We start from the raw sequence: 14,141 nt of genomic DNA on the forward strand, positions 1-14,141 counted from the left end.
CCCTCCTCCCCCCTCCCCCGCGCTTCAGCTCCCGCATCCCTCCATCCAAGCCTGTGCCGCAGCCGCATCGCCACCGCATACCCGGCAGAGCCGAGCCAGGCCCAGGCCCCTGCCCCTGCCCGGCCCTCAGCCCGCCGCCCCTCAGCCCGCCCCCGCCCGCGGGCCCCCCTACAGCGGCCTCGGCGCCCCCCCGCCGGCGCCCCCAGACTCAGGACTCCAGCACCGAGGCAGGAGGCAGGGAGCAGAAGCAGAGGCAGGAGAACGAGGAGGAGGAGGAGGAGGAGGAGCCGTCGCAGGATGAAGGATCGGACTCAGGAGCTGCGGAGTGTGAGCTTGGGGGTGGGGAAAATGGGGGGGCGGGACCCCAGTATTTGGGGAGCGCGTGGGGGTGGAGTGGGGGAGGTGCTGGGACGTGGGGGCAGATGATGAGACTGGAGGTTGGTGGCAGGGGCACCCCAATATGTGAAGGCACCTGATGTCTCCAATGAACCTGCATTTTAGGGACAGTGGCTAGAAGGGGTTGGAGGCCATTAAGACACAAGGGGGCAGGAGAGGTCTCAGGGGCCCTGGACACCCTACATTCCCAGGAGGACCCTGGGGTCTAATCTGGGGATGGAAAAGAGTGAGTGTGGGAGAGAATTGGAGGGTGCTGTCATCCGCTGGGCAGATTTGCTGAATTAGAAGGATGTGGGCAGTTCCTGGGCCAGGCTGAGCCCAGCGAGACCCAGATTTGGGGGCTGCTGTGGGGAAGGACACACGTTGGGACTGACTGAGATGCCAGCACCTGGCAGTGAATGAAGCGTGTGTGTGTGTGTGTGTGTGTGTGTGTGTGTGTGTGTTGCTCTCCGTGGGGAGGGGGGCACCTCTCAGAGACAAGGAGGGAAGGGGTGGCCTCAGGAGATAGCCAGAGGGCCGGGGCCTGAGATAGGGTGACCCCAGAGGTGGGAGAGGGGGTTGCAGGGGAGACCGGGAGGAGGTTCCACGCACAGGGCCATGGAATTGGGCTGTATGACGGGGATCAGGCTCCACTGGGGAGAACTGGGGCATCCTAAGCTGACAGGGGCGGGCTGGCGTGGGCCTCTGGTCTGCAGGCCTGAAAAGGCCCAGCTCCAGGAGTCGGGCCAGGCAGTTAGCTGTGTTTGGGTGACGGGGGAGGAGGGTGGCACTGGTGTCTGCAGTGAAGGCTGCCATTTGGAGGGGCTGGGGAGTGGGGGCTTGTTAAGAGTGGCTTCTGGGCCTGGGGGGATGCGGTGGGGTGGAGGGTTGTAAAAATGACCTGGGGCCCCGAGAAGGCAGATCTGACAGCCTGCTGTGGGGTTATGTTAATAAAGTACTAGACCCAACTGATGTAGCCTGACACACTTCACCAGGAGCCTATTGGTTATTACCCTGGGGTTGTTATCCCATTTGACAGATGAGGAGATTGAGGTTCAGCAATGGGCAGGAACTTGCCCAAGGTCACCAAGCAAGTGGCTGGGAACATCAGACAGGAATCTGGGTTTCCCGTCTGCAAAGTTGATATGCGTCTCTGCTTTTTTAGCCTTTGAAAGAGAAGTCTCAATACTGGGGGTAAAAAGCTCTGTCCTTGGAGAGCCCCCTGGATTTGGGGGTGGGGAACCTGCTCACAGAAAGATAAGAGGAAGGGGCTTAGAGGCAAGTGACTTGTCTCTGGGAGAGGTGGGTTGGCAGGTGGGAAGGAAGGAGGAACTGGTGGTTGGGGGAGGGAATTTTGAAGGTTTATTTTTTTAAATTAAACTTTGAGTGAATATACGCTTAGGCATCAGGAAAATGACGGTGATAAAAATAACCAACACTCATGTGCCAGACAGTTCTAAGTGTTTTATACATACTTATTTCGATCCTCACAGCAAACATAGGAGACTGGTACTAGTATTATCCCATTTTATAGATAAGAAAACCGAGGCCCAGAGAGGTTAAGTAACTTGACCAAAGTCACACAGCTAATTAAAGGCAAGCAGGCAGGCTGACTCCAGTGTTGGTGCTCTTAACTCCCTTTCTGTCCCCGTTTTCATCCAAAGTAGGTTGCCATCCATAATCTCATTAGACCCTCACCTGGTAAGGTGGGGAGACTGGGCAACTACTTCATTTTATAGTGAAGGAAACTGAGGCCCAGTGGTTGAAACTTGCCCAAGGTCACACAGCTAGCAAGTGAGTAGTCTGGATTTGAACCCAGATCCACTGCTGCCAAGACTATGCCATGACTCCAAAATCCCAAGAAATGGAAAGTGGGTCAGGGTGAGGTGGTGGTGGAATTGTGGTGTGATTAGAGAGAGGGGGAGGGAAAAGGGGAAGACAGGGGTGCAGGGAAGGCAGGGGATGGGAGTTCTCATCTGAGTGGATCAGGGACCCCCTGCCCAGAGGGGAGGAATCCTGTCTGCTGGGGCTGCTGGGGGCAGCAGATGGGGGAGGTGGGAGGCGGGGTGGAGGGGCAGAGGGGGCTGAGTGAATGCTGATGGCTCTGGTGTTAGTCATGGCTTAGGGAAACTGGAGATTTGGGAGGGCATGTGTGGGGCGGAAAAAAAGCTTCCAGATACAGGGAGTACCGGGGTCAGTTGAGAATGAGGAGGCTGGGAGGCAGGAGAGACTAGGCAGGGTGTGGGAGGCCTGAGAAAGGGGTCTCTGAGAAGCTGAGAGGGATGGAAAGGCAGTGATGGGCGGGGATGTCAGCCCAGGGGGCCTGATTGTCTTTTTTCAACAGTACTTTGAGTTCCCGAGGGGTTCTCACATCTGTTCATCACATAGCTGTCAAGGGCACAGATTTGGGAGTCAGACTGTCTGGGTTCAAATCCTAGCTTTGCTACTTCCTGTGTGACCTTGGGTAAGTTGCTTAACCTCTCTGGTCCTCACTTTCTTCATGTGTGAATTGGGAGTAATAACGGGACCTGCTTCAGACGGCTGTCCTGAGGATTGAAATTATGCTGGAAGCACCTAGAAGGAGGCCTCGTGCTCAGCATTGCTCCATGAGTGTTTGTTATTCCACAGCTGACTCATTTATTTCTCTTGAGTCTCACATCAGCCCCCTGAGATGGGCAAGATGGGACCCCTAATTTATTGGAGTAAATTGAGGGCCACAACGGTAACCTGACTTGCCCAAGGTCATACAGCTGTTAATGGTGGAGCCAGCGTTGAACCAGGGTTTTCTGTTTCCAGTTCACCAGGCACCTTTGGTCAGCAACTGGGAGGCACTGGGCTGGAGTGGAAGCTGCGACGGGGAGTCAGTTGGCTGGATGGGTGTCCCAGGGTCCAAGAAATGGGTCCAGGGATGGGGCTGAAGAGGAGAGCAAGGGAGCAAGTGAGGTGGAGGGGAAGGTTGCGGGGAGAGAGAAGCCACAAGGGGACGCGTTGTGGGCCGGAGCCTGAGAGGCAGCTGTGGAGTGGGAAGGCGGGGGTGGGGGTGGATGGGAGACTGGGAAGTGGGTGGGGGGAGACCTGAGGTGAGGGAGGCTGGAATTTGAGGGCGGCTGTTCTAGGACAAGTCATGCACCCTGAGGGCAGGGACTGGGTCCCAGGTGTAGCCCTCAGGTATGGGATAGGCACAATAGGCGCTTTAGAAATGCAGACCTGAAGCAGAAGGAAAGGGCGGCCTCATGTCTGAGGAGAGCGGGCACGGACCAGGAGAACCCTGGGTGATGGGTTGGTATCCCCCAGCTGCGTGGGGCTTGTTTCTGCCATTCAGACACATCACGTTCCCCCTGCTTGAGGGCCTTTGCACTTGCTGGTGCCTCTGAATGCTGTTCTCTCTGCCTGGACACTGTTCCCTCTGCCTTGAATTCTGTGTGCTCCAGATTGTAGTGCAGTTAACTCCTCAGGCCTTAGCTCAGATGTCAAGGCCCTCCCGAAAGGCCCTCCCTGATGCCCATTTCTCTCTATCACACCTCCTGCTTTATCTCCCTCTTGCTAAGTAGCACCATCTGAAATTGTCTTGTTCATTTTCCATTGTCTGTCTCCCTCCGCTGGAATGTCAGCTCCTTGGAGGCAGGACCCCTTCCTGTCTTGTTCACCATTGTATTCTCCGCAGCACCCAGAAGAGAACTGGACACTGATCAGAGATATTTGTCAGATGACTGAAGGGCTCAGTGGGGCAGAGGGAGGGTGAGGAAGGGAGTCGATCGGGGAAGGCAGGGAGGGCGGAGGAGAGAGGTTGGGATGGGAGGACTGGGTTGGATGCTGGGAGTGCGCAGAGGCCTGGGTCAGGGAGACAGATGGACAGAAGCAGGGGGTGCGGTGGAGAGAGGCTGCTGCCTCTAGATCAAAGGATGCTCATGCCCCTGAGAAGCAGGTGTCAGCACGTGTGTGTTGTATGCGTGGGCATGCATATGTATTTACACACACACACACACACACACACACACACACACACACATATACTCTGTGACTTTTTTTTTTTTTGGCCGCACCACGCGGCATGCTGGGATCTTAGTTCCCCTACCAGGGATCAAACCTGCAGACCCTGCATTGGAAGCATGGATTCCCAACCACTGGACTGCCAGGGAAGTCCCCACTCTGACTTTTCTATCACCCAATTCCAGTCTCTTTCCACCTCTGTTTTAGTCACCCTCTCGTTTGTCTCTGTTGACTTCCTGGCCCACGTTGTCCCACTCCCTCCATCCACGCATCTGTCTATGTTGTCTCCCCGTCACTGACACTCCTGTGAAGACCTCAGGTGTCTCTGATGGGGAAGGACTGAAGCTAGAGGCTTGGATCTGATGCCCCCTGTCCTCAAGGCGGTTCCAGAAGGTGCCCAGGGCCTCCACGGTCTCCCATTTCATCCTCCTGAGTGCTTGAGGAGCTGGCAATCCGTAAAGAGCAGCGTGCCTGGGTTCCAATCCAGCGCCATTGTGTCAGCACCCCATCAGCTGTACGATCAGAGGCAAATTACTTAATCTCTCTCTGCCGCATCCATCAGATGGGAATAAGAAGAGTGTCTACTTCATGGAGTGAGTGGCTGTAAGGCTTAAACGAGAAATGCAAAGCACTTGTAACAGAGCCCGACGCATGGTAATTGCTACCTACTTGTTGGGTATATATGATTCTTACTTTCTTCATTTCGCACAGGAGGAAACTGAGGCTTGAATTGTCCATATAGTGGATGGGAGCACATTTGGTCATCTTTTCTGAGGTAGTCTCATTTGCCCTCAGCCTGTTTTCTTTTAGTCTGGCCAGCTTCTTCCAGAAATGGAGGCCGTGCTCATTATGAAACACACACCTCAGAGCAGGGAGGGCCCACGCATTTCACAGATAAGCTGGGGCCCAGAGAGGGTCTGAGAGTCACACAGCAAGTCAAATGGAGGCTACAACAGCTGGCTTCCTGTCTGGGCTCTTCCTTGCAGCCTGGCACGTCTTACTGGTTTTCTGTCCCAGCCACAGGAGTTCAGTGGTACTGAGGACACAGCAGAGCAGACTCTTTAGGGGCCAGGAAGGAATAGAGAGACAGAAGGGAAAGAGCCTGAGCTTTAGCACCAGGACAATTCAGGTCCCACCTCTGGCCTTATTTCCTGTGAAGCCTTAGGCAGGGTCAGACAACCTCTCTGAGGCGGTTTCCTCATCTGTAACATGGGGGAGGCAGTGGGTAACAGCCAAGCCTCCCTGAGCACTTATTCTCTCAGGCAGCATCAGGCATTTTTACTGCCTCGTCTCACTGGCTCCTTCTGCCCACCATTTAGGGAGGACTTTCTCGCCATTCAGCAAATGCAGAGACTGAAACTCAGAGGGAAGAAGGCATGTGGCCTTCCAGCTGCTGACCTGGGCAAGCTCGTTAGCCTCTCTGTGACTCAGTTTCCCTATCTATAAAAGGCAGCTATTGTAAGAATGAAGTGGATAAATAAACGCAGTATGCTTTAGAACGGTGCCCAGCATGTTATCAAATGCTGTGTAAATGTTTTCCATAATTATAGTTATGTTGACCAATGGTCCTTACAGAGTTTTAATGAAGATTAAATGAGATAACAAGAATGCAAGACCTAGGCCAAAGGTGCTATCACACGCTAGTATTTTGCTAGGTTTTCGGGGCGCAGAGCCTCGCCCAGATTGTGCCTTGTCAGGAGGGGACTGAGAAGGGAAATCTCTGGTGGCAGAGTGGCCAGTAGGAGGCAGCCTGGTCTCAAGCCTCAGAAGGGACTATGGGAGGGACTTCCCTGGTGGTCCAGTGGTTAAGACTCCACGCTCCCAATGCAGGGGACACAGGTTTGTCCCTGGTCAGGGAACTAAGATCCCGCATGCTGCACAGTGACGCCAAAGAGGAAAAAAAAAAAAAAAAAGAAAGAAAGAAAGGAGGGGCTATGGGAGGAGGCATGTCTTAGATGTCTCTGGTTTCCTGGCCCCTTTCAGCCTGGGTGCCCTTGAGCAAGTCCATTTCCTCTTCCCCCTCAGACCTCCTGTTCCCCTCATCTTGAAATGGGGACAGCTTTTCTCGAGGGCTATGGTAGTGAGGATCAGAAGAGATTATAGATGTAAAAGTGTCTGTCAACTGGAGAGGACTTTAGCTGTCAGCTGTCTGTAATTATTACACCAACTAAGTCATCCTTGGGCACTCTACCTTTCCTCCTCTCTCAAGGGCAAGTAAACAGGCAGCCAGGGACACCCCAGGGCAGAATCAGGGATCTGGCCCTGGGAACCAAAGGAGAGAGGGAGAGAAATGAGACTTGAGGAAGTCTAAAGTCAGCCTGGGGAGGGGAAAGAGAGAACAGGAAAGTTCCCAGATACCTGGGCCAGCGAGAGGCCTCATGACCTGTGGGCAGCCAAGCTGAGGGCCAAGTGCTTGAAGGCAGAGAAGGGACAGAGGCCGCGGTGGCGGTGCGGGTGGGTAAATCCCTTGTGTGTCTCTGAGCCCTGGGGGGTGGAGGGCTGAGCAGCTGCAGCTTGGCTCTAGGGGAAGGGGAATCTCGTGAGGCAACTGGCTTTTTGAGGATAGAACATCATGGGAGGCCGGTGGGTCCTCAGAGATGAGCCGAGCGTCCCAGAGCCTCATGGAGCCAAGGTCTATTGGTGTGGTTCCGGGTCAGGTGGAAGCTTGAGAAGCCAGAAGTCCCATCAGGGTCGCCAAGCCCCACCTGGTACCACCCCTCCTTCTGGGGGCAGCTCAAATGGAGGCTAGAACAGCTGGCTTCCTGTCTGGCCTCTTCCTTGCAGCCTGGCATGTCTTACTGGTGGGCAGAGAAAGAAGAGCCTCCCTTTCCTGGGAGATATTTGGAGCTTAAATGGAAGTGCTGAAGGTATTCCCCAACATGGCGAGGGGAGGATCCCTGGGGACCATCTGAGCCGGGCTTGGGTGGGAAGCTGGGGTACCTTCGAGAGGGTCCAGCTGGACGTCTCTGTGCTCACGCTTCCTCGGGGTGCTGTCGGGCCTCTCTGATTCCAAGTTCACTTGGCTGTCTAGATCACATCTAGGTCCCATCTGGCCCAGTCTAGGTTCGATCTGAGCTGTCTGCCATCAGTCTGCGCGGAGTCTGGTTCGGTCTGAGCTGTCTGGTTTCTGTCAGGTCCTGTCTGCGATCTGCTCGGACCCTGTCGAGGCCCTGTGCAAGCTCTTCTCTTTAGATCCCAAATGGCGATACCCCCCGCTAGACGCTGTGTGGATCCCATCTTGATTTCATTCAGGCTCTGGTCATGAGATTCTGTCTGAGTTTTGGCTCGGTTTTTTCTGGAAATCAGGGTGAACTGTTTTGTTTGTTTGTTTGCGGTATGCTGGCCTCTCACTGTTGTGGCCTCTCCCGTTGTGGAGCACAGGCTCCGGACGCGCAGGCTCAGCGGCCATGGCTCACAGGCACAGCCGCTCCGCGGCATGCGGGATCCTCCCGGACCGGGGCACGAACCCGTGTCCCCTGCATCGGCAGGCGGACTCTCAACCACTGCGCCACCAGGGAAGCCCAGGGTGAACTGTTTTAAGTTTCCGTGGAGGCTGATTAGGGCCCCAGATGTAATTAAGCTTGATGGGCTCAGCTTTTGCCCTCAGACTTCTGTCCCGAGCAGAGTCTCGAGACTGGAGTTTGGAGCACTGGGGAGCCCTTCCTAACCCCCTTTCCTCCTTCCCAGCTCTGAGTGAGTGTGCAGACCGGATGCTCAGAGAGGCTGGGAGAAGAGCCCCAGAGGGCCCTCCCGAATGTCCCTGGGGGCAGAGGGACCGCTGCACGTCTGTGTGTCCACATGTGTCGGCAGGCAGCTTTGCTGTGGGTCTGTGTGGGTGTCAGTGGGCCTATTTCTGTGTGCCTTGTGTGTCAGCCCTTCTGTCTATGTCACTGGCCTGTCTGGTGGCGGCAGTGGCAGTGTGGGTGGGTAAATCCCTTGTGTCTCTGAGCCCTGGGGGTGGAGGGCTGAGCAGCTGCAGGTTGCAACCGGGAAATCCAAGCAAGTGAGAGTAGGTGGGTGTGAAGTTGGAAGAGGCTGGATGAAAGCAAGTGAATACACGGAGGAGAGTGGGGGGAGGGGAAGAGAGTGGGTGGGAGGAGGGAGGTCGGGGTGCTGACTGTGTCTCTCATCCAGCCCTCCCCTGGCCGACTGCTTGCTTAACTCGGCGCCTGCTGCTGGCAGTGAAGTGACCTTGCATAGGGGACTAGGGGACGTGGCTGGTCGCGTTGGAGGCTGGAGGGGAAGAGAAGGGAGCAAATTGAAGCCTGGCAGGAGCGGCTGGGGGGATGGTGGAGGGGGGGGGGTCAGGCTCCTGGGACGCTATTCCAGACCGCTTCTCGCAGCCCAGAGCCAATTACCGCAAGGCTGACATTTAGCTGGTTGTTACAATATCGAAATACTTCCATACTGGTTGGTTAAAGCATCTGTCCAGAGCGCCACCCGCCTCCAGGGTGACTGCGCTCACAGGACCACGCGTACCCTCGAAACGGTGCCTTTGGCTAATTCCCTCCAAGGTGTCCTTTGGGCTGTCAGGTACCCGGCCTCCGGGACTCTGTGCCACAAGACACCCAGGATTCGTTGTGACTGCTTGGTGCCCCGGCCCCCTGCATGTGACCCTTCCCAGGACCCCCGCTCTGAGCCCAGAGCTGGGAGCATCGGGATTGCGCACAGACTGCCTTTCTTTGCCTCCCAGGCGAAAGACAGCGATGATGAGGAGGAGGTGGTCCATGTGGACCGGGACCACTTCATGGATGAGTTCTTTGAACAGGTAACAGAACCTGGCCCCCAGCCAACAGCTTCCTTCTCCCCGGCCCCCGGCCCCCACCCTGCTCTCTACTCCTCCATCCCCTTGGCCTTTTACCAACCCCTCTGGGTCTGGCCCGTTTCCCTGAACCCTGACTGAGCCCCCTGAATCCCTTTGTCTGGCCCGACGACTTGGCTGGGTATAGCCGATTTGCTGCCCCAGGTGGAAGAGATCCGGGGCTGCATTGAGAAGCTGTCAGAGGATGTGGAACAAGTGAAAAAACAGCATAGTGCCATCCTGGCCGCCCCCAACCCGGATGAGAGTAAGTGCTGCTGCCGGGTGGCTGGGGTCTGCGGGCAGGAGTCTGGGGTCCCACCCAGACATCTCACCCACCCCTCCCCTCCCCTCAGAGACCAAACAGGAGCTGGAGGACCTCACTGCAGACATCAAGAAGACGGCCAACAAGGTTCGATCCAAGTTGAAAGGTGAGGAATGCCATCCCCTGCCTAAGGAGGAAAAAAACTCTGCCCTCCATTGGACTAAACAGGCCTCTCTGTGAGGAGTGTCTACAGACTTCCAGGAGCCAGATTCTTAAACACTGAGAAAGCATAAAACCCGAGATTTCCCAACTTGCTCCAGATGCCTTGGAGAAAGATACAGACATGACAGGGAAATGACAGAGAGGAGGCTTTCTGTCCAAATTGCATCTGAGCTCTGCTGGTTCCATCAGCAGGAAGGTCCACCAGGAAAATACAGTCTTCCAGGTGGGTTTAATTTCATGAAGGCCTCATTTCTCCAGAACAGTTGCCGGACATAGCGCTAAGCACCCAGTAGGTGGGCTCAGCAAATGCTTCTGAATTGGTATCCTTAGCGCAGGACAGATTGGACTGTGTGGCTGACATCAGGGGCTGGCAACCTTTCAGGAGGGACTTGCCAAATGCTCATGTATTCACTCTAATTTAAGGACTTGGGTGCTGGTAATAACCACCTTCCCCCAAATCACTGTGGGTTGGGAACCTCCTTGTCTGCTGGTGCCAGGGGAATAGCAGTGTTACCATGATGCTAATTTGTATGCTCATGGTAATTCAGCATCAGAAAACATTTGCCGAGCACCTTGAGGCACATTGCTGGGCTTTGGGGGAAAGGAGTCATGTCAGATGCCTGGCCCTGAGCACAATGACCTTGGTCCAGAGAGATGAGGACAGGGACTCCGTGCCCTCCTGGACTCAACAGGAGGCCATATGTGAGCCTCCAGTGCTGATCTGTAAGCCCTTTGCACTCAGGAGAGCGTGCTAGAAAGCAAAATGATCCAAACTGGGAGCACACTGATTGCAAATCCAGACAGAGGGAGCCCACTTCCATCACCAGCTCATTCTGGACAAGTACCCTACCCTCAGTTCCTCATCAGTACAGTAAGAACTACTAAAGCAATTTCAAAGCTAGATGTTTTTGTTGTTGTTGTTTGTTTTTGTTTTTTGGTAGCAAAATCTTTTTTCCCAAGTGAAATCTTACCCCAAATTCCAATACATACAACACATAAAAGTCAAGCTGTTCTGGCTGACCTGGGGTTGGGAGACCCAGAGCCCTACCTGCCTAGCCTCCTCATCACTCCCAGGAACAGACCCCTCTGAGGTTCCTTCTCAGAATCAGGGTTCCGTGGGACACAAGTTTAAAAATCCCTGGGCTCAGCAATTTCTTTGAGCCCATTGAGCTCTGACATTAACACTCTTTATAAGACCATGAGGAGGGCTGTATGGTTTAGGAGTTCAGGAATAGACCAAGAAAGAAGCTAGGAAAAGTGGCAGTGGCTCAGAGGAGCTGACCCTCCAGAGCTCCAGAAAAAGAGAGATCACCTTCTCCATCTTTCTCCAGCTCTGTGGTGGCATGAGCTCCGGCATTGCGTGTGACCTTGAATGAGTTGTTTTCTCTATTTCAACCTCAGTTTCTAGTCTGAAACCTGGACTGAACTCCCAGGATTACTGTAAGAAGTCAATAAGACCCTGTAAAGGATCCCTTCCTCCTGGGCTTGGCCCCAGCCCCAAGTCTGACAACAGGGTCCCAGTCTGAGCCAGAGATTCCAACATTCCTGGGTGTGTGTTTCTGGACTTTTCCCATAACAGCTGGGCCAGAGCTGTCACTCAGTCCCTGTCCCGCCATCGCTGGTGGGGGAGCGTTGGGGTGCCACCCAGCACCGTACCTCCACCGCTGCCAGGAACGGAGAAGCAATGTTCTCGGGAGTGGCCCGGAGGCTTTTCCAGGTCTGAGAGGGCCTGGTGATTCATCCCTGCTGCATTTTCCGAGCACAGTAGATCTTACCCTCAAGCTCTTTTTTAGAAACTCTAAATAAGTGTGGGGAGTGCATGGTCTAGAAGCAGTAATCCCAGTTAATCTGTGTGCTTTTCCAGAACATCCTTTAGAAGTGGGGATTCCTGGGACAGGGATCACTTTGTAAGGCGGGGGGAGCTATTTTCTCTGTTGGAACATCCATCCACTTACCCTAGAATTTTCCAAGGAAAGGGCAGCCACTGGAACCTGACCCACTTGAAAGTGCTTGCCCTCCACCAGATAAATCCCAGGGTGGGTTCCTGACCCTTTTCTGAGGCTGCAAAAAGCAGAGAGTTCTCCCGCCCCCCATACAGGGGATGTGGACTGGGGGGCTGGGCAGGAGTTACAGCTGTGGGACTTTCCAAGACGCAATCCTTCCACCAGAACAAATAGCCCCCTTCTGTCTGGTGACCGACTGACCCTCGATATCCCCTCCTACCTGGTTTCCAGGCCCCCTCAAACATTGGTCCCTTTATCCGCTGGCCGCCTGCCTCCCCACCCTAGACTCTTTACTGTCTGCCCTCGCCTGGGTATGACATCCGTTCACGGGCCTGAGGGGCCTGCCTCGGGGTGTCCACCCTTCATATGTCCCAGACCCCCGCCCCACATGCGCCGGGTCTCTCGCCCTCCCGTCACTGCGTCCTCTCTCCCGCAGCGATCGAGCAAAGCATTGAACAGGAGGAGGGGCTGAATCGTTCCTCTGCGGACCTGCGCATCCGCAAGACCCAGGTAGGAGGCAGCGGCCAGGCACGGTCAGGGTCGGGGCCGGGACCAAAGCGCACAGGACCGGACAGGGGAGGGGCCCAGGCTGGAGCCCTGCCTGTTGGGCGTGGGCGGGCCAGAGCAGGCACTAGCGTGGGGCGTGGCCAAGGGGGAGCCTGGGCAGGGGCGGGGCTTGGGGCGGGACTACAGCGGAGGTCGGAACCCGGCTACATCTCAGTGCCCTAGCCCGGCCTTGGCTGGCTTGGGCGTAGGATGGGGGTGGTGGGGTATGGGACTGCACACTTGCGAGGGCTTGGGGTCGTGGCATGAGCTGAAGAAGGGGCCGTAGGCTAACTCAGCCCCTCCCGCCCACTCCATCCCTCCACGGTCTCTGCTCCCTGCCTCCTGATGTGTCTGTACCCCCCACCACAGCACTCCACACTCTCCCGGAAGTTCGTGGAGGTAATGACTGAATATAACGCGACCCAGTCCAAGTACCGCGACCGCTGCAAGGACCGGATCCAGAGGCAGCTGGAGATCAGTGCGTGTGACATCTCCCCCCCGCAAACTCCCCAGACCTGTCCCATACTCCTTCCAGGCCCTTCCCCTCCGTGGAGGGGACTCGTGGCCTGAGGCCGGATGGGAGGGTGGGCTCCCGGGTCCCTACCACATCCCACCACCTTAGGTGTCCAGGCTGGCCCAGTCGCTGAGCAGCGAGTCGTTTCTCCCCACAGCTGGAAGGACCACGACCAACGAAGAACTGGAAGACATGCTGGAGAGTGGGAAGTTGGCCATCTTCACTGACGATGTGAGCCCCGCGTGGGGGTGGGGTCTGTTTTTGGAAAGCATTCGCCTTTCCTTCCCAAGCGTAGGCTGAACTCAAGGTCCTAAGTCCGCCGTGAAATAACAAGCATCGGGAAGTCTGAACCTGGAACTGGGGAATTCCATGGGGGCAGAGCAGGAAGTACCCTCATAAAAATGGCAATCAGTAAGGTGCCAGGCACCGTTCTAAGCATTGAATGTATTTACATTTACCTACTAAACTCATTTAATCCTCACCACAAGCCTCTGAGGGAGTCGTGTTTCACAGATGAGGTAATCTGATCCAGAAAGGTTAAATGACTTGCCGAGGTCACACAGCTACAGGCAGAGCAAGGATCTGAATCCGCAGTCAGGACTCTTCAGTGCTAAGATACACTTCTCCCTAGTGATGCGGGTCATTTCACCAAGTGACTAATTTGCCTACATTTTGAAGGTTTTCTAAAACATCAGTTTCAGTTTTGCTGAAGTTTGGCACACTGCCCTGCGCTTGTCATCTTATATGTGAAAGAGATGGGCTTTCCCCAACTGTAGTTCTTCTTTCTCTTTCTTGTCTTTCGCCCTGGCTGACAGGTTCTATCTCCCTTTCAGCTTCTGGTGGCAGAATGACTCTGGTTTAGGTTTCTAGACCAGCGTTAAAGTACATTCAATGACCGTCTAGCAGTTTTCAGCAAATTGCTATTTAGAGAATTGATCTTTGTTAAATTAGCTTTGAGCAAATTGATAATGGGCCAGTTAGCCCGGAGCCCTCCCAAACAGCTCTGCCCAGGCTGTCAGTCTGTCTGAGAGTGGAGGGAAACCTGGTGAGGGGTTCTAAGGGGATAGAGCTGATCCCTGCCAGTTAACCCACCATCATTACGATGCAGGGTGGTCGGTACATTGCCTGAGGGCTGAACAAGAAGCAGACAGGCCCTAAGGTAGTAGTTAACTTCTAGGGTCGGAAAGGCTTCCTGGGGGAGGTGGCATTGAGTTGTGTGCCTTAAGAGACAGGGAGCATTTGGACACGGGGAGATGGGCAAAGGACATTCCAGAAAAAGGGGACAGACTGAACAAACACAGAGAGAGTGGACCACTTGCCAAAGAGCCATTGGATGATTGGGGCTCTTAGGATTTGGGGAGATGAGGACGGAAAGGGAGATGGGGCCTCGACTGCTAAGGAGATGAGGACGGAAAGGGAGACGGGGCC

The 14,141-nt window shown here is 55.0% G+C and overlaps 1 protein-coding gene across 1 annotated transcript in view; it reads left to right on the forward strand.

The window, feature by feature from the left end:
* The first annotated feature begins 282 nt into the window (after positions 1-282).
* STX1B (syntaxin 1B) overlaps positions 283-14,141 on the forward strand; it is a 15,389-nt gene continuing 1,530 nt past the window's right edge. Inside the window, exons 1-7 of the mRNA XM_027126375.1 lie at positions 283-327; positions 9,059-9,133; positions 9,332-9,431; positions 9,520-9,594; positions 12,090-12,163; positions 12,569-12,677; positions 12,871-12,944. Of these exons, the coding sequence (XP_026982176.1) occupies positions 298-327; positions 9,059-9,133; positions 9,332-9,431; positions 9,520-9,594; positions 12,090-12,163; positions 12,569-12,677; positions 12,871-12,944 (537 nt within the window). The 5' untranslated portion in view covers positions 283-297. The remainder of the gene's footprint in view (positions 328-9,058; positions 9,134-9,331; positions 9,432-9,519; positions 9,595-12,089; positions 12,164-12,568; positions 12,678-12,870; positions 12,945-14,141) is intronic.

Source organism: Aethalodelphis obliquidens, unplaced genomic scaffold, assembly GCF_003676395.1.
Source record: "Aethalodelphis obliquidens isolate GAN/ISIS:26980383/991018 unplaced genomic scaffold, ASM367639v1 scaffold30, whole genome shotgun sequence".
NCBI classification, from domain to species: Eukaryota; Metazoa; Chordata; class Mammalia; order Artiodactyla; family Delphinidae; genus Aethalodelphis; species Aethalodelphis obliquidens.